We start from the raw sequence: 26,672 nt of genomic DNA, 5'->3' as shown, positions 1-26,672 counted from the left end.
CAAAGAACATAAGCAAAGGAGAAAAAAAAAGAAAACCTCAGAGAAGATGAGGTGTGAACTCCGTCTGGGAAGTGAGCAAGCCTATGAAGAATGTCTGTCCTACTGCCTTCTGTCCCTTTCTCTTTCTGAGCCATCGGCAGCCGAACTCCCCATCCATCTGCAAACGAGGGCTCACCAGAGTATCCCACCGCTGTCTGTTAGCAGCTCTTTACTGTCAATAAACCTCCCTTGAGCAACTGATCCCTAGTGCTGGCGTTGTCTTATCTTTGAAAGGGTCTTGGCCAGCCTACAGAATATGAACACCCAGCGGCTTTGGATTCACATGCAAAGTTTATAAACTAATTAAGAGGTCTTCCCCCTAGATTTTCACAAAGCTCTCTAGACAAGGTCAGAGAGAATAAATGTACATCCACTGACAATTAGTCGGCCCCACTTTGACATGAGAAGCCTACTTCCTGTCAGAACAGGAAAATGTATGCATTACACAGACTTCATTTGATAGCTAGGAATAAAGAAAGCTTTTGTTTAAAATTATTGTTAGAAATTATGATGAAACAAATCATCATAAAGTATACTTTAAAGTGACAGGGACTTTCAAGAAGTGTAATTTAGCTCAATTTCAATATCACTGTCTTTGTGAGTATATAGTAAAACAATATTCCAAATATAAGAGAGATTAGAGCAAAAGTTGGCTTAGAACCCAAATTATACTAATAGAACCATCCATTTGTGGTTTTGCCATTGTTCTTTATTAGCCTAAATTGACATTATTGACATTACGTAATAATGTGCTGAGCCATGGCATTCTCATGCTTGTGTGTGGTGTATTTTAATCATATTCACCCCCCATACACATTCTCTTGATCCCTCCACTCCTGCGAATCCTCTCCCTCCTCCCAATGAGTCCTCCTTCTATTTTCATGAAGTGCATGTCTGTGTGTGTGTGTGTGTGTGGTTGTGTTTGTGTGTGTGTGTGTTCCAATGAGTTTCATCATTAAGGTTGCTTACAGGCAAGTCGGTTTCTTACCAATAAATAGCACACTGAATAAAATGCCTCTCTCTCCCCCAGCAACCAATAACTGCTTAAAATCCTCAGAAGTAGATGGGGCCTCTCATCCATTTGTCTCTTAAGGTTATATCATAGCAAATACTTATAACTCTTCACCCCCTAAAAAGAGAAGCATGTTAGTCGGGGGTGTTGACTGTTTGGACATTGCAGCACAATGCTCTCATCTGCAAATGTGTTGGGCTGTATTCAAACACATGGGGCATGGGCCACAGACTGGTCACGCCTGTTAGACAAACTGTAAACTTGATTGTCTTGCATCAGATCTAGTCCCTTATACTTAGCTGAACCCGTATCTCTGCGGCCGAATTACCTACGTTGTAATCCATGTGGGAAATTTGACTTTGGAGCGCTATGTGGAACATCAAACAGAAAAGATCATGCCATCTTTCAAATCACTGTAATTGCCCCTGAATTGCTTTTGTGATCATCTGATGCGATCCTAGCTAGAGGCCACGAAAGCCAGAATACCAGGTTACGTGCAAAGAAAACATTGTGATCGCAGAGAAAATCCCACTTCAAACAATATCTCATGATAGTCAAAAGATGCTGAAAGCAACCCGCGTCCCTTCTCTCTGCCCTCCCACGTCCCTCTTCTCACGCTCCATCCAGTCTTCCAAACACAAACCTGTACTCAACTATACATTTATTGTGACAAATCTATGTACCCCCAAATAGAAATATCTAATATGTATAAATATATCATGCATGGCAGCCTTCTGAGAAAGCTTTACCATCTCCTGAGAGATTTCTGAGTGTCTCTTTCCATCTCCTTTGGTGCCATTGCTCTCTCGCTTGATATCAGCCCTTGAAAAGTATTCAGACCATAGAAATTGGCAAACATGACAAAATAGGACCTCTGTCTCCCTTTAACACACACGTGCACACAAATCTCTTAACACCCTCCAGTGGGTTTCTACAGCACATGACACAAGCCTTAAACATCTTTCAGGTCTTATTTGACAGTTAGTGATCGCTTATCTTGAGAACACAGTGTGATGGGTTTTATCTTCCTGGCTGTATAAAAAGGCATGCTTGCTTCGGGGCCAGCAGGACAGTTCAGTGAGTAAAGGGGCCTGCCGCCAAGACTAATGACCTGAGTTCAGTTCCTGAGTGCCACATGGCAGGAGAGAACCAAGTTGAACCTGTGGCACATGAAGGCACACACACGCACTTATGAGCATACACAAAAAATAAAAATGAAAAAATATAATTTAAAAGAATTTAGAGTAACTTTTTTTTTGTTTTTTTTTTGGGGGGGGTTGGTTTTTTTGAGACAGGGTTTCTCTGTAGCTTTGGAGCCTGTCCTGGAACTTGCTCTGTAGGCCAGGCTGGTCCAGAACATAGAGATCCACCTGTCTCTGCCTCCTGAGTGCTGGGTAGAGTTAGCATTTTTATGTGCTTGCCATCTCCTAGAAGATTGTGTGTGACATGTGACACAGGACTGCTTAATGTTTATTGGCTAATCAAACTGTTTTCTTCGGCTAGAGACATTGCTCGGTGGGTAGGGACACTGGTTGCTCTTCCAGAACTGGGGTTCAATTCCCAGCCCCTATTCAGAGACTTACAGCTGCCTATAACTTCAGTCCAAGGAAATCCAACTCCTTCTCCTGGCCTACGAGGGCACCATCCATGCAGTTGAAATATCCATACACATAAAATGATTAAAAAAAATTTCAAAAAGAATTTTTTTTTTTGATTTTTTGAGACAGGGTTTCTCTGTAGCTTTTGGTTCCTGTCCTGGAACTAGCTCTTGTAGACCAGGCTGGCCTCGAACTCCCAGAGATCCGCCTGTCTCTGCCTCCCGAGTGCTGGGACTAAAGGCGTGCGCCACCACCGCCCGGCCCAAAGAGAAATTTTAAAACCAATGTGAAACTTAAATGCACATTTCATTGTCACTGAATGCAATCACAGCACCGTGTGACCAACTTTACAGCCTAGTTCCAAACCATTTTCTTCACCGTAAGGGAAGCATCTGCCACTAATCAGTTCACACTCCAGTCCCCCAGCTCGTACCTCAGCCCTAGAAGGAAACAATCTGCTTTTGGTCCCTGTGGAGTTCAGAAGTATTCACAATAACTAAGAGTTGAAAACAAGCCGGGCTGCCGTCATGAATGAACCAGATAAAGTAGGGTGTTATTCTGCCACGCCATCTGTGAGGAATGTAACTAAAAGCAGTGTGTGTGCACCGCTAATTGTTGTGCACGCCACTAATTGTTTTGGCAAAATTTCTCTTTGTCAAAGATCACAGATGTCGCTTTGGGGAATGACGTTTTTATACATCCAGCTCTTGCAGAGAGACATCCACACGTGTGTCAGATGCAAATGCGCTGCCACACTGTGGTCTTCAACGCAATCAAGGGCCCTGCGTGACTGGGAGTGCTCTGATGCTTCAAAACTACCTGAGAAGATGAAAGTAAGGCCCAGAGAGGGGAAAGGGACGGATGTGGCTGAGAACAGCTGTCAGGGAGCAAGGCTCAGCCCAGAGAGCTGGAGAGATTTCTATTGGCAGTAAGAAATGAAGGCAGAAGCTGGATGTGTGGCTCAGACCTGGAGGTCCAGGGTTCTGGAGGCCGAGATGGGAGGACCAAGAGTTCAAGGCTGACTTGGGGTTCATGGGGGAGACCCTGTCTCCAAAAGGGTCTTAATAAAACCAAACTACCAGCTAACCAATCAGGAGGCAGCAATAAATAGGGAAGCTATTCTGTGTTGCTACAGAACCCACTAGCCAACCAACCAGGAGACAGCGGTAAGAGGGAGGCTATTCTGCGTTGCTACAGAAAAGCAGCTTTAGGTCCCTGTGATATTTGCAATTTCCAGATGTAAAAGGTTGCAAGTAAAGGCAAAAGGTGTCTGAAAATGTATTAAATTTTTTATTATTATTATTTTGGGAATGGGCCAATGAAGAGATACAACAGCCAGGGCCAAAAACCTAACACAGCAATAAAAACAGTTCACAAATCTCAGAACTCACTGTGTTGCTGAAGAGTGTAGTTTTTCTGACCCCAGTGAACAGGCAGCCAGCACCACATCAAACAGTGAGGACGTGACCCAGGCACAGACATTGGTATGCTTAATTATTTTTCATAAAGATATAACTGCATATATTTGTTAAGTACACAAGAAAATAGAGCCTAACTGTCAAAAGTACCATATAGGTCAAACAATGACAAAGGGATCTACGGCTTCATTCATGCTTTGAGATTAGTGCTGAGATATTAGAGAGACCGGAAACAGCTTCCCTAATTCTCACATAATGAGACTTCAGTTGTTCTTACTCAGCACTGAATCCCTCCTTCTGGGACTGTCCAGGGAGGTCCAGGGATGATGGCTTTCCGAGAGTTAAAAATTACAACCTTTTTATTATTATTATTATTTTAAAGGTAAATACCCCAAGTGGCTAACTTCCCTAATTATTTTTAAGAGGGAAAGGACCAAATGGTTATCGTATCTCCTGTATATCATTAAAACAAAGGCCCAGGCAGGGCAAGACGGCTCAGCTTGTGAGGGTGCTTGCTGTTTAGCCTGGCGACCCAAGTTTGATCCCTAGAAACCTCTTGGTGGAGAGAATCAGCTCTGCAGAGTTGTCCTCTAACCTCCACCTACGCTATATGGCATGCACACTTGCACACACACACACACACACACACACACACACACATGTTTTTAAAAAGTCCTCACCTCAGTTTAAAGGAGAGTCATATTGTCCAAGAGTAGCTTGAAGATGATGGTGATGATGATGATGATGATGATGGTGGTGGTGGTGGTGGTGATGATGATGATTGTTGAGGCGGGATCTCACTATGCGGCTCTGGCTGACCTGGAGGACCAGGCCAGTCTCTAATTCACAGGCCTGCCTCTGTCTCCCGAGTGCTGGATTAAAGGCGTGCGGCACCACACCTTGATTTGTAAATGTTTTTATTTTCCACACCTCACACTTCCTGTATGTCAGCCATTGTTTCTGTCCATACAGATTAAATGTATGGATGCCTTATGGTAGCCCTACAAAGCTGGGACTGGTGTGTTTTATAGACAAGGTGTGAAAGTCCAGAAACGTTAAGACACTTCTTCATGGTCACAATGCTAGTCAAAAGCTAAGTAAATTAGGAAACAGAAAAGCAAAAATACAGCTCCAGGATATTCGGGGGTCACACCGTGCTCACCTTTTGGAAACTGAAGATATTTCCCACAGACACAATTATATAAGGTTATGATGTTCCATATCAGCCTACTTAAACCACATGGTGCTGAGCTGAAATTCTATAGCGCTCGCTCGGTACCTGTCTCAGAAGTGCTCAGTGATGTTTGTTGAGTTTGTTGAGTTTGCCACAGAACAGACCACCCCTTAGGATTTAGCTCTCTAGAACAGTTTGGAGCACACAGAGACAGGGACGCGACCCTACAGAGCCTCCTCTTCCTCATTCTCCAGACTGGTCTCAGCAGTTGGTAGTGAACGGATTTTTCAATGGGGATGGCAAATCATTCACAGCGAGAGACAGAGTGGGTCTCGGGTTCAGCAGCAGGAGAAGAGCAGGAAAGCTTGGCCGTGGAGACCTGTGACTTGCTGCTGGGTCAGGGGATAGAGCAGCAGGTGTGGGGTAGCAGGTGTGGAGTTAGGAAGTAGGGTGGCAGGGGGAGCCTCTGGGGCCAGCCCTGCGGAAACTGGGTCTCTAACTAGGGCAGTTGTTGGTCAGCAAGAGGAGATAGCAAACTGGCCATCTGCATCCAAGAAACAACATCTAGGTTAATGCGGTGAGTCACGTTTTCTTATGTGGGGGAGGGGGTGGGTTACTTTTCCGACACTTTCTCAATATTGTGAAAATACAAGCAAGAAGTCTTTCTGTGCATGTATAAAACATTACAAAAAATGCACACTCCCCTTTTAAGAGACTCTCAGGCAGGCAAGCACGGAGACAGTTTAGTGCTCTGAGCTCTAACTTGGTTTAGGGTAACAGTAGCACAAGTTCCCCAGCCTGAGCAACAATCAAATTTAGATAGTTTCCCTTCTAGCCATTTCTGAGAAAGATCGCTCCAGGAAGGCTACGTGACAGGGACTGAGAAGGGGGATGGGGGCTGAAGAGGGAATTAAATGTTATTTCCAGTCACTCACAAACCAGAATAAGTCACACCGAGATGACGGAAATGTGAGAAAGCAAACTTTCAAATACCTCAGTTTTTAAAAAAGAGAATACTTATGCAGGGACTGGGGAGACGACTCAGTTGGTGAACTGCTTGGCACACACGTGTGCAAAGACCTGGACTCAGATCCGCTAGGCCCACATATAAGGCGGGGCATGGCAGCAAGGTTGTAATCCCAGCAGGGTGGTGTGGGAAGTCCTTCTGTATATGTGTTGCTTGTATTGGCTAATGAATAAAGAAGCTGCTTTAGGCCGATGGCTTAAACAGAATATAGCCAGGCTGGGGGGGGGGGGGAGAGAGAGAGAGAGAGAGAGAGAGAGAGAGAGAGAGAGAGAGAGAGGAGTCAAGGAGATGCTGTGTAGCCACCAGAGGGGAAAGACGCAAGCTGTCAGCTAGAACCTTGACAGTAGGCCACGAGCCTCATGGTAAAATATAAAATAATGGAAATGGGTAAATATTAGATGTAAGAGCTAGCTAGCAATACGCTTAAGCTATTGGCCAAGCAGTGATTTAAATAATAAAGTTCCTGAGTGATTAATTCAGATCTGGGCAGCTGGGAACGAACAAGCAGCCTTCCTACAACAGCTGGGGAAATGGAAACTAGAGGCCCTGGGCCTTGCCGACCACCTAGTGAGCATCAGGTTCCATGAGAAACTCTGTCTCAAAAAAATAAGGTGGGGTGACCAGATGGTGGCAGCATACACCTTTAATCCAAGCACTCAGGAGGCAGAGGAAGGTGGATACATGTGAGTTTGAGGCCAGCCTGGTCTATAAGCAAGTTCCAAGACATCCAGGGCTACACAGAGAAACCCTGTCTCAAAAAACAAAAAACAAAAATTAATTAATTAATTAAGAGTGAGGTGGAGAGAGATCAAGGAAAACACTACTTCTGGTCCCCACACATCCACCTTCGTGTGTGTTTAGCCATACACACAAACACATATACCACACATACATACAAGCACACACATAAAGAGAATGTCTATATTTTAGGGATGATGGAGCATGAAGGGAAAGAAGATAGACTTGTATCAACAGAATGTAGTGATATTTCATTTGTATTTTAATAAATAAAGCTGGCCTGAAGATCAGAGAGTGACACAGCCGCCCTGGTCAGCCTTACAGAGCAGGCAGCAGTGGTACACACCTTTAATCCCAGTAGCTACACTAATTTGCCATAGAAACCGGGCAGTAGTGTTGCACGCCTTTAATCCCAGCCCCAGAGAGAACTATAAGACAGGAGGAAACAGCTACCACAGTCTCATTCTGAAGATTCCTGGAGGCAGGATCACCATTTTCAGACTGAGGGAGAGGTAAGAGCCAGTGGCTGGCTGCTTTGCTTTTCTGGCTTTCAGAATGAACCCCAGTATCTGTCTCTAGGTTTTTATTAATCATGCTACAACAGAATATGTAACAGGAGAACAAAATTCAAAGGAAACATTTAAACCTCCATGGAAAATAGTAGAAAGTAGTCCAACACCAAGGGAACTCTATCTAGCCAGAAAACAAAGTCCAGATTAGGGATGCAGTGTTAAACCATCTTGTCCTATTTTTAGGTCTTTGACGAACCTCGTAAGATCTAGCTGGACCACTCCTGGGCACAAGCTCAAATGCCTATGATTGCCTATGGCAGAGGAACCCACGCATGCATGTTTATTGTGGCACACTTTACAATAGCAAGGTCGTGGTGATAGAGTCTAGATCAGCGGCTCTCAACCTTCCTATTGCTGTGACGCTATAATACAGCTCCTTGTGTTGTGGTGACCCCCAACCATAAAATTATTTTCATTGCTACCGCCTAACTGCAATCTTGCTACTGTTACAAATCATAATGTAAATATCTGTGTTTTCCAATGGTCTCAGGCAAACCCTGTGAAAGAGACTCACATGTTGAGAACCTCTGGTCTATGGGGGTTATTGTTAAAGTTAAAGAACTAAAAGACAAGAAAAATCTGAACGGCAACAGGTGGCAACAACGAAATCTCAAACACCACAGACAGCAGCAGACAGAATCAACACTTAAGAAAGGTGTTCATTGGGGATGAGGAAACACACACACAGCAGGCATACAGAGAAAAAGGCAAAGCAGAGGGGAGCCTTGGAAAGCCAAAATTCCTGGGCTCTTCTGGAGGACGGGGGGGGGGGTGCTCTAAGCTCTCTGCAGAGGTTTCTTCCACTAATTTAGGGTTGGTCAGTGTGAAGAAAGCTAGCATGGTTGAGTGGCCCAGAGCTGTTGTGTGACAAGGCCTCAGCAGGCCTGAACTTGGTGCGCCCATCCATCATCAGAGGGCCTGCCGATGGGAGACAAAAGCAGCCTAGATTTTTAAGCTGACAGGCTTTTGTCTGAAGTCAGAAGGGTGAGGAAGGAAATTCATCTCCTTTATGGTGGCCCCTCTCCCTGTCTGTCTGCCTACCAGTGTGTCTGTCTAACTGCTAGGCTATCAGTGGAATCACATAGGTGCCCAGCAATGGAAGGATGGACAGAGAAATGTGGCATCTACATACAGTACAGCATTATTTGGCCATAACGGTTGCTACTGTGTCCTTTGCAGGAGAATGGATGGGATCCCACATCGACAGCAAGCCACGTCAGCCAGACTCATTGAAGACAAACATCAAGTGTTTTCTCTCATTGGTGGAATCAAAAAGTAGGGGGAAAGGTTGAGGGAATTTCTCAATATAGGTAAAATGCTTGCCACACAAGCCTGAGGGTGTAAGTTCAAATCTCCAGAACCCACATGAAGCAGAAGGTGGTGGCACACGTTTGTAATCTTGCCACTCCTGGGAGGAGATGGGAGATCTGGTCAGCTGGCCTGGTGGAGGAAGTAGAAAAACAAGAGATCCTGCCTGAAAGAAAACAGGATGGAAGGTGAACCCCAACACCCAAGGTCTGATTTCCACATATACTGTGAGCACTGGAACTCACACTTGTTGATGCTGACACACACACTCTCACACACACACACCCTGACACTAACAAAGGTAAGCTGTTAAGATATGAAAGTATGCTGGGCAGTGATGGCGCACACTTTTAATCCCAGTACTCGGGAGGCAGAGCAGGCAGATCTCTGTGAGTTCGAGCCCAGCCTAGTCTACAGTGCAAGTTCCAGAACAGGCTCCAAAGCTACACAAAGAAACCCTGTCTCGAAAAACAAAACAAAACTTAAAAAAAAAATACATAAAAGTAGAAGAGAACCAGCAGGAGAGAAAAGGGAGAAAGAATAAAAGTTGGGAATTGAGGGTATTAAATGAAAGTAAACATATATTAGTTTATTATAATATATATATATACACAAAATGGAAATGCCATCATGAAATCCACTATTTTAAATGATTAATAGACATTAATTTTAACAAAAAAAAATTGTCTTAGCTGCAGCTTGGCCCCACCTGCTGTCTGAAAAATATAATTACATTAACGAGTCATCTCTAGAGTTGAATGCAGAATGAAAACCAAGAAACTATCTCTGCAGTTCTAAGTTCCCTACAGTACCCTAAGACATGAAGGGTTCTCGTTACTCTTGTCCTATGTGGCCAATAGACAGGCTGAACTCAGTACGTGAGCTGGAGAACAGATCTACAAGCCAGCGGTATCTGGATCAGAGATGAACCCACGATGCTCGGGAACAATTCACGGACTAGGAATGAGCAGCATGGCATGCAGCATGGTACGTTGCCCTCACCCAACATGGCTAAGAAACAAAGCAAGACAAGTTAAAATAAGAGATGCCATCTTCAGTATCAAACAACCCCTATTTGTTTAATAACAGTAAATACCCATTTTTATGAAGAGAACTTAGAGAAGACCCCAACACCTTGCCTGGTGGAGGCTGAGCTGGCAACATCATCAGGAGAACAACATAGCAACAGGCTCCACATTTCCCTAGAGCCAACGGTTGCCCTTCTAGGAATCTGTCCTTACCCGATCAATTATTAATGGCTGCCTATTCTTCCCAGCTGTTTTATCATATGGAAACCTGAGCCACAATATATCTATCGACCGACAGCGAGTAGGTACATTCAGAAAACACCAGTCAAATTCCATCTCAGGACCTTCGTGCAGCCCCCCTGAGAATATCCAAGCTCATTCATCAACGAGAGAAAGATAGTAGCCATTCACTGAGAAATGAAAAGTGGAGACCCGGTATGACCCTGCTTTGTAGGAAAACAGTTGCATACATGTTACACACATGCTCATAAAAATAAAAAACATTATGCAGCAATGTCTTCCCAACAGTGAGTCTTTTTATGTACGAGGAAGATAAGCTGGGTGAGCTGCTTGCTAGTCAGCCTCTCTGGGAAGCAGGATTCTACCTCAATCTTTGAACCTTGTGTTCCTTAGTGGGACGGAGATTTAGATAAGTTCTCTGAGTAGCTTTGAGAGAACAGAATCTCCTCGGGCTGCAGTTGGTAGCGGCGGAGTTGTAGTTGCTGACTGGAAGAGCCAGAGTTTAAATGGAGTTTAAATGGCAGCAACCACTGAAAAAGAAGACAACTTTAAATGAGTCATACCATATTTGTCTTCCTGGGTCTGGGTTTCATCTCTCATTATGATTCTTTTCTAGTGGTATCAATTTGCCTGTAAATTTCATGATGTTATTTTTTTAAGCAGCTGAGTAATACTCCATTGTGTAAATGTACCACGTTTTCTTTATCCATTCTTCTCTCAAGGGACATCTAGGATATTTCCAGTTTCTGGCTATTATGAATAAAGCTTTATTAATCGTGGTTGAGCAAGTAGCCATATGGTAGGATGAAGTGTCCTTTGGGTATATGTCTAAGAGTGGTGTAGCCGGATCTTGAAGTAAATAGATTCCCAACTTCCTGAGGAACTGCCATACTGATATCCATAGTGACCATAGAGGTTTGATGCTGTGGAATCTTAGTTTAAGATGTGTTACATAGCTGGGCGGTGGTGGCGCATGCCTTTAATCCCAGCACTTGGGAGGCAGAGGCAGGTGAATCTCTGTGAGTTCGAGACCAGCCTGGTCTACAAGAGCTAGTTCCAGGACAGGCTCCAAAGCCACAGAGAAACCCTGTCTTGAAAAACCAAAAAAGAAAAAAAAAAAAAGATGTGTTACATTCATACATTCATTTCTGCTGTGGAATATTTGTTTAACACTGCAAAGTTGTGCTGCACTCTTTATGTTGCATTTGTTTAACTGTGAAGCTGTGTTACTTTGCCTGCCTAAAACACCTGATTGGTCTAACAAAGAGTTGAATGGCCAATAGCTAGGCAGGAGAAAGGATAGGCGGGGCTGACAGGCAGAGAGAATAAATAGAAGAAGAAATCTAAGGAGCAAGAGCGAGGAATAAAAAAAGGGGAAGAGGATGCCAGGGGCTGATGTGGGATCCCCTCTGTATGCTGTGAATATGTTTTATTACCACTGGTTAATAAAGAAGCTGCTTTGAGCCTATGGCAGAGCAGAATAAAGTCAGGCACGAAATCCAGAGATATAGAGAGAAAGTAGGCAGAGTCAGGGAGATGCCATGTAGCCACCGAAAGAGACGGATACTGGAACCTTACTGGTAAACCATGAGCCTTGTGGCAATACATAAAATATAGAAATGGGTTAATTTAAGATATAAGAGTTAATAAGAAGATTAAGCTAATAGGTCAAGCAGTGTTGCAGTTAATATAGTTTCTGAGTGATTATTTCAGGTCTGGGAGACCGGGAAAAGTACAAGCAGCCTGGGATTACAAATGTGGCCACATAGTCACCTGGCCAGCCATGGAGTAAAAAGGAAAGAAAGATATAGACTAAAGGAAGGTAAAAATCCCAGAGGCAAAATGTAGTTAAAGAGAAACAGAATAATTTAAGTTAGAAAAGCTGGCTAGACAGAACCTGGAAACAACCTAAATGCCCCTTGACCAAAGAATAGATAAGGAAAATGGGGCACATTTACACAATGGAGTACTACACAGCAGAAAAAAAATGATGACATCAGGAAATTTGCAGGCAAATGGGTGGAACTTGAAAAGAATCATCCTGAGTGAGGTAGCCAGACCCAGCAAGACAAACACGGTATGTACTCACTTCTAAGTGACTATTAGGTGTAAAATAACAGTCCATTTCTTGAAGAATAAAAATCACAAATAAATAGACAAACTAAGAAAAATTGAAGAAGACTCAAGTAAAGAGAAAGAAGGAAAAAGAATGTAAGAAAGCAAAGAAGTAAAAGAGGAGACACAGTCACGAGGTATAATGTCTGTCTCTTTACGTATTTAGAGTTTGGTCTACCTGTACACCACAGGGTTGCATTTCCCATAGAGGCCAGAAGAGGGCACCAGATCCCTTGGAACTGGAGTTACAGATGCAGCGAGCGATCCTATAGATGCCGGGAATTAAACCCAGGTGCTCTGGAAGAGCAGCCAGTGCTCTTAACTGCTGAGCCCTCCCACTGGCCCCGTTTGCTCTCCTTTTATTGGTAGTTTGTAACTCCTGTGGTGCCCACAGTAGCACTGGACTGAAATTAACTGACAGACACTGCTAAGTCCCCTGAGTGGCTTCTAAGCATACAGACTGTGACAAAACTCTTTTTTTGTCAAATAGTTGAACGTGGAGACACCAACCAAAAACTATTCTAAACAGTGACTGCAAAGGAGTGGTCCAGCGACCTTGCTCATCCTCTCCTGCCCGTTTGCGCTCCCCTCCACCATACTATTTGCCACCAAAAGTTCTAGCAACAGTCAACAAATACTCCCTGTACCTAGCTTGATCATGAAAAATACGCACTAGAATATTTTCTGGGACAGGCAGGACATAAAGGTTGAGTTCCATTCTCAACGATGAAAAGATTCATCATGAGCAATAAACCATGCCCGTCCAAAGGTGGAATTCTTGTTCATCTAAAAACATGCAACGTGACGAACGGTGGTTGTGCACGCCTCTGATCCCGGCACTTGGGAAAGAGACAAATGGATCTCTGTGAGTTCGAGGCCAGCCTGAGTTCCAGGACAGCCAGGGCTGTTACACAGAGAAACCCTGTCTCAGAAGAAAAAAAAAAATGAAACATGAATATCTGAAATTTAAAAATGAAGATACCAGGTACCTACTTGCCAACAATAAAAATAAAAGATGGTTGCTGCTTGCAAGTCATTCTGCAAAGAGCACACCCTATAACAAGTGTCATTTGTTCAATTCTTTACTGGTCAAAATAGCACATAACTTAGGCAATAACACTGGCTTGACAGCCCTAGCCTTTGCAGTTTGGTCCTTTGTTTTGAGCTCTCGTGGATCAGACAACCCCTGGCTCGCTGCCAGGCACCCAAACCCTCACTTCTGAATGTTCGAGTCCACTGAAAACTCCGTCGGTTCTTGATACTTCCGACTGCAGTTGAAGGGAACACCGAAAGCTAATCGGTTTTATCTTTGGCAGATCCTTACTGCAGATCCAGGGAGCACTCCATATGAGGGAGCACCGTTTACCAACAAATCCTAACACCTCAGTCCGGAACAGGGTTGTGTTTAAACGTGTGATTAAAGGCCTTTAATCCACTAAATACACTAGACAGTTTGCAAGTCACAGAGTCCAGATAAGTCTCCGGAATAGATGTCACAGGCAGAAGAAAAGCCACACAGATGCAACTAAAAGAAAGGGCAAAAGCGCATCTAAGGGAGACAAACATAGAGAAGGAAATCCTGTAGATTGTCTGTGTGCTCATTTCCGCGCTGACTCATTACCCAACGCATTGGAGGCAGCAAAGATCCCAGTAACCGCCTGCCCCATTGATCCATTCCGAAAAGACCCAGGGAAGTATAGCCTAAGAAGTTAATTTGAGAGATGGGGATATGGCTCCAGAGATAAAGAGCTTCCTATGTGCATGAGGACCTTAGTTCAGATGCCCTAAACTCACATAAAAACCAGGCATACTTGTGCACAGTTGTAACCCCAGCACTGAGGGGACAGAGAAAAGTGGACCCCAGGGACTCACAGGACAGCTGATGCAGCTGGAATGGTGAACTCCAGGTTCAGTGAGGGACTCTGCCTCGAGGATGATGATGATGATGATGATGATGATGATGATGATGATGATGAAGAGATATGATAGAAAAAGACTTCCTGAAGTCAACCTCTGACCTCTACACTCTTCTGCACAACTGGTTGCATGCACACACACACACACACATACAAAAAAAGAAAAACTCAATTTTGAAGTTTTGAATGTCAATTTAAAGAACAAATAAGAAAAAATTAGGGATGTTGATCACTGGTGCAACACTGCCTGCATTTGCAAGTCCCTGGGTCCCTGGGCTGGAGCCCCAGAATTACAAATAAGCAAAGCAAAAAGAAGGAAGGAAGGAAGGAAGGAAGGAAGGAAGGAAGGAAGGAAGGAAGGAAGGAAGGAAGGAAAGAAGGAAGGAGTTGGAAGGCCTTCTTGCTGATCAGAAGGTGCAGTTTCTCATGGCCTAACATCTTTCTCCAAAGTTCGACAACTTGAGAACTCCCCTCCCCAGCCCCCACCAATCAAGACTTCCTGCTTTCTACCTGCCATTATCTAGGGAATGGGCCCAGAGGATTGACCTTATCTGAATGCTGTCTCGAAGCCTGGAGGCCTGATTTATCTCTAGGGTGACCCTGCTGGAAGCCTTGCCCCTGCTGCACTTAAACACTAGGAGCTTTGCTGTAGGGCCCTGCAGCCACATGGGAAGCCTTATGATAGGAGCGCATCACTTAATGCAAATTAGGATCTGCCCAGGCTCCCCAATACTGTATATTCCCTCTGCTCTGTAATAAAGCTGAGCTCACTCACTGAAGTCATCTCCCAGAGGGCTGTCTCTGATGTACCCACAGCCATCAGAACCCTGTCCCTCACTTCTGCTTCTTCCACCCTCGTGGACCAATGGGCCAAAGATCCCAAGGAAGAAGGAGACCCGCAGAAGGAAGGGAAGAAGGAAAGAGGGAAGGAGAGAGGGTTCCGGCATTATAAAACATATCAAGAGAAAAACTATAACAAATTAAAAAGAACACCTCAACTATCCCATACTTCCTCGGTTAAGACCAGAAAGTTCGGATATCCCAAAACACATTATAAATGAAGCCATCAAACACCTCCAGAACGGATGACAGCTACAGAAACTGTCACACACACAGCAGAGGAATCCGACCCCTTTGAACGCTGTCTCTCCTGGCCTTTCACAGAAAGCTCTCTGCCCCCAGGCTCTTTGGCTTCTCAGTTCCATCAGATTTCTTCTACTTTACCTTTGTTCCTTTCTTAAAACCGCCTTAGTCCAATTTATCAGAGTGGAAAGATTCCACTTCATAACTTCCAAAGGAAGAAAAACTCGCTCACTTGCCAGCCACTACATTTGATTCCCATGTAAAAGAGGAGGCACAGGGAGGGGAGGCAGAGCAGGCAGATCCCTGAGGCTTTTTGGCCAACCCGTCTGGCCCATGTGCATGCATGTGTGTGTGTGTGTGTAACATACAAATAATAAAGGTAATCATCACCTAATTTAATAATGAACACGCAAAAAAGTCAGCTTAAGGAAAAGCTAATTAAGGAAGAAGGTTGGTTTAAGATTAAAGCATACCCAAGGTTTAAAAGACCATCAAGGGAGAACACTTCAAATATGAAAACTCAGTCACTTGAGTATAAAGCCATACTCAAGCATGTAAACCTTTGCAAACAACACCTTTTCAAAATCGTGATAAAATACACGCATCAAGCTTACCGTCGTAATCACTTGACATATACAGTTCAACAGTGTGGCGCGCACTCACATTGTCGGTGCACGTGACCTACTGAAGCCTTCCCAGCCTGCAAGGCTCACACACTACCAACTCAATAGCTGCTGTGGGACTCACCGCTCCCCGCCCAGCCCTGGCACCTTCACTCCAGTCTATGTCTGTGATTTGACGCCTCCAGGAACTTAATGCCAGTGGAATCGAATATCAGTGATCTTTTATGTTTTTAATTTGCACGTTTGTTTTATATTTGTGCGTGTGCCCTCCAGTGTGCACCTGCTGTGGGGAACTCTGAAGATCAGGTGACAACTTGCAGCAATCAAGTCTCTCCTTCCACGTGAGTTCAAATATCAAATTTGGGTGGTCAGACTTGGCAGCAAGCACCTTTATCCACTGAGCCACATCACTAGCCCCATTGCTTCTCTCTCTCTCTCTCTCTCTCTCTCTCTCTCTCTCTCTCTCTCTCTCACTCTCTCCCCCACCCTCCCCCACCCTCCCATCTTCTTGGTTTTTCTAGGCAGGTAATCCTGAAGACGAAGTTGACCTAGAACTCACAGAGATCCACCTGCCTCTGCCTCCAAATGCTGGGATTAAAGGCGTGCGCCACCACCGCCCAGAACTGCTAGTCTTTTAAAGTGACACTTTTAAACCAGAGGAACTAGTAGCCAAGATAAAAGGAAATATCTATACCACAAAAGGATGGAACAACACAAAGCTGAAAGTGAATGGGGAGGTCTCAGAATGAAGATACTAAGATGTGATGACCCTGATTGTAGCATAAATAATCAGAAATCAAAGTCCTCAGCCAGGCAGTGGTGGCACACGCCTTTAATCCAAGCACTCGGGAGGCAGAGGCAGACGGATCTCTGTGAGTTCGAGACCAGCCAGGTCTACAAGAGCTAGTTCCCGGACAGACACCAAAGCTACAAGGAGAAACCCTGTCTCGAAAAACAAAGAGAGAGAGAGAAGAAAGAAATGAAGGTCCTCCTTTCTAAATATCCTTTAGACAGAAACAGAAACCTAAATTAAGACTGGTCAGTTTGGAACAATTCCAGATCTCCCCGGTGTAAATTACTCCTCTGCATATTAACAGCGGTTTCAGATTCCTCTTCCCAGTGGCCTTCAGAACAGAGGCAGGGATGGTAAGCCTCGGTTCCTCTCCATTTCTGAAGACTTAGATCTTGCTGTTACTGTAAACTGAGAGCAGAGGGCTGGAGGTGTCTCTCCGTTGGTAGCATGCTTGCTCATAGCGTGCTTGCCTGGAGACCACGAAGGCTTGGGTTCAGTCCCCAGACCAGTATAAAACATGGTGGCACATGGCTACAGTCGCAAACCTCCGGAGGTAAAGGCAGGAGAACCAGAAGCTTAGTGTGTCCTCGGCCAGCCTGGACTATACAAGACCTTATCTCAAGGTGGGAAGTGGGGCGAGAAGGAGCAGAGTCCAATCAGAAAGGCATGCAGGAGGCATTGGCAGCCTTGCCCAGATCTCATGCTAGAACGATCTGAAACCTTGTTGGGTCATTCTCGGTCAGTATTTACCCGAATGAGCATGTCAACAATACTCACGGGAAGTATATGATTAACTTTTCCTATTAACCGAAAAAAAAATCAGTTCCTTTTAAATTAGCAAGAAAGAAATTACCAAATCAAAGAAGAAAGAGCTCCATTACATGCGAAACCAATTCTAATGTTATCACTAATTTTGACTTTGATAACAATATAAACAAAAAAACTGCATGTTGAGGATCGTTCCCTCTCATCACACCGATGGGTTTTAATTACATTGGGTAATCAGGGATACGCTCTGACGTTGGGAAATCATGCAGTAAATCGGATGGAATGGAACTGTGTTTTCTGAAAAAATTACCAGTCATCCAAACCTCTCAAAGATTAGAACAGTAATTCTGAAAAGAAAAGAAAAAAAAATTGGCTCCACCTTATCTTTTCTAATGTCTGACCCAGCCTCATAAAAAGAGCCAGTAGAGTAGGTTCATGGAAAAGGAATTATCCAATTAGGGATTAACAAAACTGTAGCAGGGATTAGGAAATGACAGAGAAAAGGAACACCCTGCTGGCGTGTATATAAGAGCCAAGAGGCAGCCAAGAACGGTTCTCTCCACCTTCTCCAGTCTCCCGAGACAGCTCAGCCCTGGCAGGAACAACATGGAGTGCTCAACTCAGAGATGGTCCTGCTCCTCCCGAGTCTCCTCCTCCGGGGCCTCGGGCAGTGGGGCGCATGCCGGTGGAAGCATCTACAGCAATGGGAGCAGCTGTGGGCTGGGGGCAAGTCCTTCCTGGGCCTTCCAGGGAAGCAGCAACAGCTATGGTCTAAGTGGGGGACCTAAGGGCGGCTCTGGAAGTGGCGCTGGAGGGGGCTTTGGTAGCTGCGTGGTAACGGGTGGGTTTGGAGCAGCCTCTGGCTTTGGTGGGGGCTCTGGTTTCGGTGGGGGCTCTGGTTTTGGTGGGGGCTCTGGCTTTGGTGGGGGCTCTGGCTTTGGTGGGGGCTCTTGCTTTGGTGGGGGCTCTGGTTTCGGTGGGGGCTCTGGCTTTGGTGGAGGCTCTGGCTTTGGTGGGGGCTGTGGTTTTGGTGGGAGCTCTGGCTTTGGTGGGGGCTCTGGTTTTGGTGGTATGGGAGGTAGCCTTGGCGGTGGCAGTGGCGGTGATGGGGGCCTTCTCTCTGGAACTGAAAAGCAAACCATGCAGAACCTCAATGACCGTCTGGCCAGCTACCTAGACAAGGTGCGAGCCCTGGAGGAGGCCAACGCTGACCTGGAGACTAAAATCAAGGCATGGTACAGCAAGCATGGGTCTGGAAAAGACGACTGTGGAAGAGACTACAGCAAATACTGGCCAGTCATGGAAGATCTGAAGAACCAGGTGGGACTCTATCATTCCGGGTCATACACTATGATGAATTTCTTTTTACATTTATTCATGTGTGTGTGTGCATGTGTGCGTGCACTTACGTGTACAGAGAGGGGGCATGCATGCCAGGGCACAAGTGTCGAAGTCAGAGGACAACTTACAGGAGTTGGTTCTCTCCTTCTGCCATGTGAGTCCCGGGATCAATCTCAGCTCATCACACATGGAAGCAAGCGCCTGCCCTGGCTGAGCCAGCTCGAGGGCCCTTTAAAGAAATGCTAGGTCAAGGAGTTGTTTGTGTGTGCAAAATGGGCCCTCTTGTGTCTTGATTGTGGCCGTCCTGCATATGACGTAAAACAGTAGTATTCTGTCTGAATCTCAAATGTGAGTATCGCGTTCATACAGTGACGGAGAGTCACCTGACAGGTCATAAGAGGGCCGATTCTGAATGGATGGATAATTAGGGTGACCTAATTACTTCATGACTCATTCTGACTGGTTAGTATACTTTTGTGTCTTTCTGGATTCGTCTTTAAAATTATTTTCTTCCTATAGAATCTGGTAAAATGTTGCATAATGTCATGAAACGGGAAATTATGCATGAGCCGTATGTTTTTAAGTGGAATTATGTGTTCACATTAGTTTTTTCGATTGGCGAGGAAATAACTGATCTTCCGAACAACAGAAATAGGCAGAGGACGGCACTCTGTAAAACAGTGTCCCGTGTCTACCCCAATAGCTATGCACGCTGTTTCCCGCTGCAGAGACATGGGGTGCTAAGTGTACACGCACCGCTACTGAACCAGTCTGCAGGCCAACCCACCTTTAAGAGTTCATGACATAGGCCATGTCCACCCTCATGGGTAGGTATTAAAAGTCAAACAGGAGAATCAGCTAGGAGTCTGTCCTCCCTCTTTCTCAGGTCATTTCGGCCATCATTGAGAATGCCAGGAGGACTCTGCAGATGGACAACGCTAGACTGGCTGCCGATGACTTCAGAATGAAGTAAGAAACATGAGATACTTGAAAACAAGCATCATAGGAAATAAAACACAGCCCGATTGCCGAGGGAAAAGCCCTCTGTGGGATCACGACCTAAATTCACAAAGAAACCGGTGGTGAACTTGGATGGTTTTCTTTTTGTTGTTTTACTATTTGCTTGGTTTAGAAAGGGTTGTCGTGTTTTGGTTTTGTTTGGTTTTTAGACAAAGGCTTGTGTAACCCAAACTGGAGCTGAACTCACCATGGAACTAAGGCTGCCCTTGAACTAACTCTTCACCTTCTTGCCTCTAGCTTGGCTGCTATGTTACAAGAGTGAGCATGGCTCACAGGACTAAACTTTAGAGACCACAGTTGGAAAAGAAGGGAGGAAAAGGAAGGGAAAGCAAGATAGAGTGGGAGGGAGGAAGGAAGTGGGGAGGCTGATAAATATTCAAAAAATATTGCACATATGGCTAGAATATTAGAAATTATTTTTCTTTATGAGATTAAAAAAATCATCAAAGAAACCTCAGCTAGTTTTATTTATCAAAATACTCAGGGGTAACTGGGGGTATAGAGCCTGGGCCCCACATCACAGAAAGAAAAAGAAAAAACAGGACTCCAAAGTCAAAACTTTTTCCAGGGGTGTGAAAGAGAGGTACTCTGGGGCTGGAGAGATGGCTCAGGACCCAGGTTCAATTCCCAGCACCCACATGGAGGCTAACACCTGTCTGTAACTCCAGTTCCAGGGCTACCGACACCCTCACACAGGCAGACAGGCAGGCAAAACACCAGTGAACATAAAATAGAAATAAATTTTAAAAACATAAAAAGGAAGGGAAGGAGAAAAGGAGGGAGGGAGGGAGGGAGGGAGGGAGGGAGGGAGGAAGGAAGGAAGGAAGGAAGGAAGGAAGGAAGGAAGGAAGGAAGGAAGGAAGGAAGGAAGGATCCCCTCACCTGCCACCCCTTCCAGGTATGAGCATGAACTGTGTCTCCGGGAATGTATCGAGGCCGACATCAAGGGCCTGAGGAAAGTGCTGGATGACCTTACCATGACTCGCTCTGACCTGGAAATGCGGATCGAGGGTTTAATGGAGGAGTTGGTCCTCCTGAGGAAGAACCATGAGGAGGTAGGAACGGGTTCCGCATACATGAACAGTTCTGCCATCCATATTTTCCACGATATCTAGTCTACAAAAGTAAACTCCGTTTTACTAAATGAACTCCCCACCCATCCAATGGCCAGAGAGCATGTTGAATCTTGCTCACGGTGTCATGGTTCCCAATGTTTATTTACAGTAACACAAGCGTTAGAAAGTGGCAACTTACCATCTGCATCACCGCGGCGCCTTTTTTAATCCCTTCATGCTAGGAAATGAAGTGCGCGCAAGGAAGATCTGGAGGCGATGTGACGGTAGAAATGAACGCTGCCCCAGGAACTGACCTGACCAAACTACTGAATGACATGAGGGCCCAGTACGAGGCGCTGGCTGAGCACAACCGCCAGGAAGCCGAGAGACAGTTCAACGAGCGGGTACGGTGCAGCGCCAAGGGCCTCAACCTGCAGCCGCGCATCAGCCACCACCTCCGCTGCTGCGGCCTATGGCAACTGTGCTTTCTTTCCATTTAGAGTGCATCCCTGCAAGTCCAAATCTCGACGGATGCAGGGGCAGCCAATTCTGCCAAGAACGAGGTAATGGAACTGAGGCGCACAGTGCAAACCCTGGAAATTGAGCTTCAGTCCCTGCTGGCCCAGGTATGTACAAACAGGGGTCGGTTGCTTGTTTTAACTCTCCAACAAAGAGCTCAGCGAATGAGTCGTCCTTCTTTGCCAAGATGCTCACTACACACGTAAACACAGAAAAAGGAAAACTGCTTTGTCTGCTAGAGAGCATAAAGAGTCAGGCGGGGGGGGGGGGGGGGGGGGGTAATCCCAGCTCTTGGGAAGCAAAGGTAGGTGAGTCTCTGTGCATTCTAGGCCAGTCTAGTCTACAAAGCAAGTTCCAGGACAGTTTACACAGAAAAACCTGTGTGTGTGTGTGTGTGTGTGTGTGTGTGTGTGTGTGTGTGTGTAGGACAGGAGATGGTTCCACGGGTAAAGTATTTGCTGTGCAGACATGAGGACCAGAGTTCAGATCCCCAGCACCCATGTGAAAACTTGGGGTGGGGGGTGCATGGAAACAGGTGAACTCCTGACTAACCTAGCCAAATCAGTGAGCTCCAGTCTCAATGAGAGACCCTGTTTTGAACTGTATAGGGTAACATACATTTGTCAACTTCCGGCTACATACACACACACACACACACACACACACACCTACCTCTATTCACATTAAAGATTTCATTTGAGCTGTGCCAAGGAAAGTTAAAGAAGCAAAGACAAGACATATATAGATTGTGCCCGTAGCAGATAAAAGCATATCCCTACTCATACAAAATTGGATATTTTTCTAAATCACCCATTGGCTTATTTCAACATGTTTATTTTTTTTTTCTTCGTCTTAGAAATGCTCTCTGGAAGGGAGCCTGGCTGACACGGAAGCTGGCTACGGGTCTCAGCTGTCTGGAATCCAGACACAGATCAGTTGCCTGGAGGAGCAGCTCAGCCAGATTCGGGGTGAGACGCAATGCCAGAAGGCCGAGTATGAATGCCTGCTGAACATCAAGACACGCCTGGAGGAGGAGATCGAGACCTACCGGCGCCTGCTCAACGGAGAGGGAGGGTGAGCGGAGATGGGGGATGCGTGAGGTGGGCGGAGATGCGTGGGGTGGGCGGAGATGCGTGAGGTGGGCGGAGATGCGTGGGGTGGGTGGAGTTGTGTGAGGTGGGCTTGTGAAATCAAAAAATGGACGGGGAGAGGTCAGACACAGCCTGGTCAGAACACACCCAAAGCTGCACCCTGGGGCCTCTGGGGGCTGGAGGAATTCTCCCACCTTAGGCCAGTGCAAAGGAGAACGCCACTCTTTCTTCTTGCCTGCAGTGGATGTGATTATGGAAACTTAGCATCCAGGCATGTGGTGCTGAGTGATTCAAGATCCGGGAGCTGTTCTGGCCAAGGAAAAGGTAGACGTTTTCCTAATATTGATGATAATGTTACCATCTAAAAGCGTTTTTATAATGGATTGTCGCTGGCGAGTGTTGTGCAATGAAAAGCAGGCTTTACGTGTTGCATCTTCTTACTGTTGGGTTGAGGAAATGGCTCAGTCAGAAGTGCTTGCCTTGTAAGTATAAGGACCTGAGAACCCATAGAGAAAAAATAGCCAGGCATGGTGCCACAGATTTATGAACTTGGAATTCCAAGGCAAGGGAAGAGTAAAGACAGATAGATTGCTGAAGCTTTGACTGGCCAGCCCATTTGGCAAATTCCAGGCTAGTGAGAAACCCTGACTCAAAACAAACAAACAAACAACAAAAACAAGGTGGGCGTTGCCTGGGAAACCACAGTGAGGTTGTCCTCTGACTTCCACATGCACACATGTACATGCATGTGCACCCACCTACACACACACACACATACAAACGTTTTAAAAATAAATGTTAAAACGTGCAGAGTTGCTGACAGCATCTTAAGCAGAGAGAGCACAGTCAGGAAGGGCAGAGTTTCCCCTGCTCTGGGCTCAATGACCATCTTCACACGACCTTGTGGTCCCGTGATTTTCAGATCCCAGCAAGACAAGAGTGACGAAGACCATCATCGAGGAAGTGGTAGATGGCAAAGTTGTCTCCTCTCAAGTCAGCAGCATTTCTGAAGTGAAGATAAAATAAGCCGTTTCCAGATCAGCAGGGCCGTCTGTCAAAGGAAACAATTGAGAGGGGAATTGGTGAGGAGCGCACCACTCTGACCTAGTGATGGCTCACTTCCAACCGACCTGCTGTTCAATAGAGCTGACCAGCCCATTTCCTGCAGCCTCGTGTTTTCTTATTAGAACTTTTCAAAAGTAGAAAAGAGAAGTTGGCTCTGACTGCTTCTGTGCTTCAATAAAACTTACTTTTGCAAACTAACAAAGTCATTACTGGGTATTTATTTTCCCAAGAAATTCAATATTTCGCCGGGCAGTGGTAGTGCATACCTTTAATCCCTGCACTTGGGAGACAGGGGCAGGCAGATCTCTGTGAGTTCGAGGCCAGCCTGGTCTACAGAGTGAGATCCAGGACAGGCTCCAAAAAAAGGAAGAAATTTAATATTCTACCCAGGGATGAAGTTGTGATTGACAGCTCATTGTTGTGTTATTAACCTGAATTCATTATTTATTTGATGAATTCCTTAGTAAGGGAAGATATCAGCCGTTCAGCATCTGGGTTTTAACATCACACACAACAAGAACGGCACCATCGCTGAAAGTAGACCTCAGTGTCCCTAGCACTGCAGCCAACAGTCTAGCTCCTCCAACGAGAATTAAATTATTAGAACAATCATTTTATAATTCATCAATGCCTTTTTTTTTTATGCCAGTCACTGAACAAGTGTTTTATACATTTAGAAAAAGACACACAAGTTATGCCAAGTACTTAAACAAGTTCACAGCTGGTCGCGGCTGTTCACACCTGTAACCTCAGCACTTGGGGGGTTGAAATGGAGGAAAATGCCCCAAGTTCCAGGGGAACCTCGGTGACACACTGAATCCCAGACTAGCCAAGGCTACAGAGGGAGGCCCTGCCTGACCAACAGTACAGAGTTTATGTTGTCGCTGAGGAGCGAAACTAAACATGAAGATAGCGGGCACCACAGGGTGTTCATAGACTTCAACCCGATAGGATGGCACACGCCTACAAATTACAGCGCTCGGGAGACAACGGCAGGAAGATCGGGAAATTGATGTCGTCCTCAGCTACATGGCAAGTTTGAGGCTAGCCTGAGCTACGTGAGACCCTGTCTCAAAAAAAAAAAAAAAAGACTAGCATAGGACTTGATTAGACAGTATTTGTCAAATACAGCGTGGGAATGAGACATTGTGTGTTTGCAGACGGTAAGAGATGACCAAATAAAAACCATAGAGAAAGATGGTTGGACATGTGATATGGGATCTGACTTCCTAACATTTAAAAAGCCCCAAAGAGAAGAAATGTTTGAAACTTGTTCCTTTGCCAATTTTAGCTAGAACTCTAACCAAAAATTACCAGTTGGCAGAGCTGGCATTTCTTTTCCCCACTCTCTACATTGGAGGCCTTTTACCCCATGGGTAGTGGCAGCCCTGTTTGATTTGCATGATATCACCAAAGGCTCAGAACTGTCTTGGTGATAAACAACAAAGAGTTCTGGTTGGATGGCTCAAGAACCAGGCTGAAGATCTAGCCAGACTGGACAATAGTACTTCACACAAAGCATCCCATATTGGCCACAGCCCAAGGTGGAGAACCAACTCCATAAGCTGGTCTTCAAGGGAGAAAAGTTCATCAAATATGATACAGAGAGCCAAATTTAAAATTATAAAGCAATGAGCCTGGGATAGAGCCACAGCTCAATTGGAAAAGGGAGCTGAGTACGGTCCCTAAAAGTGACACTTTTTTAAAGCCACACTTGGTGTGTACACTTGTAATTCCAGCGCTAGGGAGGCAGAGACAGGCTGATGGACCCGTGACCCTCCCTGACTAGCCAGTCTAGACTAATCAACCATCTCCAGGCCAATGATGAAGAGACCCTGCCTCCACCCGTCACAAATGAACCTGAACTTAATTCACAAAACCTATAATTTCACATATAAAGCCAATCAGAATTATGTAATATCAACTTTAATCATCAAAGCAACTGAAAATGTAGATTTTGTAATCTAAGCATACCAGGAAACATTACGGACATCATGGCTGGAGAGATGGCTCAGATGTTAAGAGCATGTACTTACTATTCTTATAGAGAACCCGAGTTCAGTTCCCAGCACCACATTGGGTGGCTCACAACCACCTGTAACTCCAACTCCAGGGGATCTGATACCTTTCCCCTCCATAGGCTCCTTACACTCATATAGACACCCACACATGTACATAATTAAAATACAATAAAAAGTAAATCTCTTTTTAAAAAACAAATGTCAGTGAATTCCTCCTTTAGAGTCCCTCCTATTCTTGAGCATCCTTCTGCACTTTTCTTTAATAAATCTGGTTTCTGTGCTTAAAAATAAAAACACCCGGATACCTGTAACTTGTTCAGCCACCCACCCCGCAACGAAGTGAGACAGCTTAGGCATAGGATCATGGCGTGGAAAGACAGTGTAGCATTGTAAGAGAAAAAGCATTTCTCATTGCCTCAATACAGTAAAGAAAGCGCAGGAGAGTTCTACTCAAGATTAAGAACGACCGAAGGAAAAACATGACCCAAACGACGAAACCTCGATGTTTCCAGAAGGGGAAGTGTATTCTGTCTAGGATCATCAGCCATTGGCCAGGAGTCTTCCCAGAACTGGCTTCCTAGCTATGGATCTGACTACTGGGCCTGTGTTTATGACTGATGTGGCCCTGGTATGGTCTTCAGCACCCTTCAACCCTTGTATCAAAGCAAACTATAAATCTACTCAGAAAACTCCCTGGAGCTGAGAGCCCTGCTTCCTTGGCCAGTGTTAGCATGATGCATTAGTACGAAAGTGTTGTTACACGAGGAAAAGTCCAGCTGGGTGCACCAAGTCACAACACTGCAATAGAACCTGTTGCTTCGAGTGGGCAGCCTTCTTAATAATAAGCTACTGAATCCCATTGCTCATGAAATTTATTTAGCAGGATGAGTAAGACGTTAGAATTTGCACAATATTCCCTGTCCAAACATTATGTTCATACTATACACCAGGAAAGGGTTTGTCTGGGAACTCAGCAGTTGAGCTCTCCAGTGGCGTTTAAAGGAGTGGAGCTTCTTCTGGGCAGACCTGCCCAGGAGGAAGAGCCACGGCTAGCAGCAAATGGATTCCCACCCGATGCCAACTTCTGATCCAGAGGTTCACGAAGCTG

General features: G+C 45.3%; 1 protein-coding gene across 1 annotated transcript; it reads left to right on the top strand.

The window, feature by feature from the left end:
- Positions 1–18,058: 18,058 nt before the first annotated feature.
- Krt24 (keratin 24) lies at positions 18,059–23,662 on the top strand. The gene is made up of 9 exons (XM_057774921.1): positions 18,059–18,446; positions 18,531–18,772; positions 19,680–19,762; positions 20,712–20,868; positions 21,111–21,272; positions 21,369–21,494; positions 22,244–22,461; positions 22,720–22,802; positions 23,401–23,662. Exons 1-9 carry the CDS (start codon positions 18,059–18,061, stop codon positions 23,502–23,504), a joined length of 1,563 nt encoding a protein of 520 aa, XP_057630904.1. The 3' UTR covers positions 23,505–23,662.
- Positions 23,663–26,672: the final 3,010 nt, after the last annotated feature.

This window comes from Chionomys nivalis, chromosome 7, assembly GCF_950005125.1.
Source record: "Chionomys nivalis chromosome 7, mChiNiv1.1, whole genome shotgun sequence".
NCBI classification, from domain to species: domain Eukaryota; kingdom Metazoa; phylum Chordata; class Mammalia; order Rodentia; family Cricetidae; genus Chionomys; species Chionomys nivalis.
This window is presented reverse-complemented; position numbering and strand designations above follow the sequence as displayed.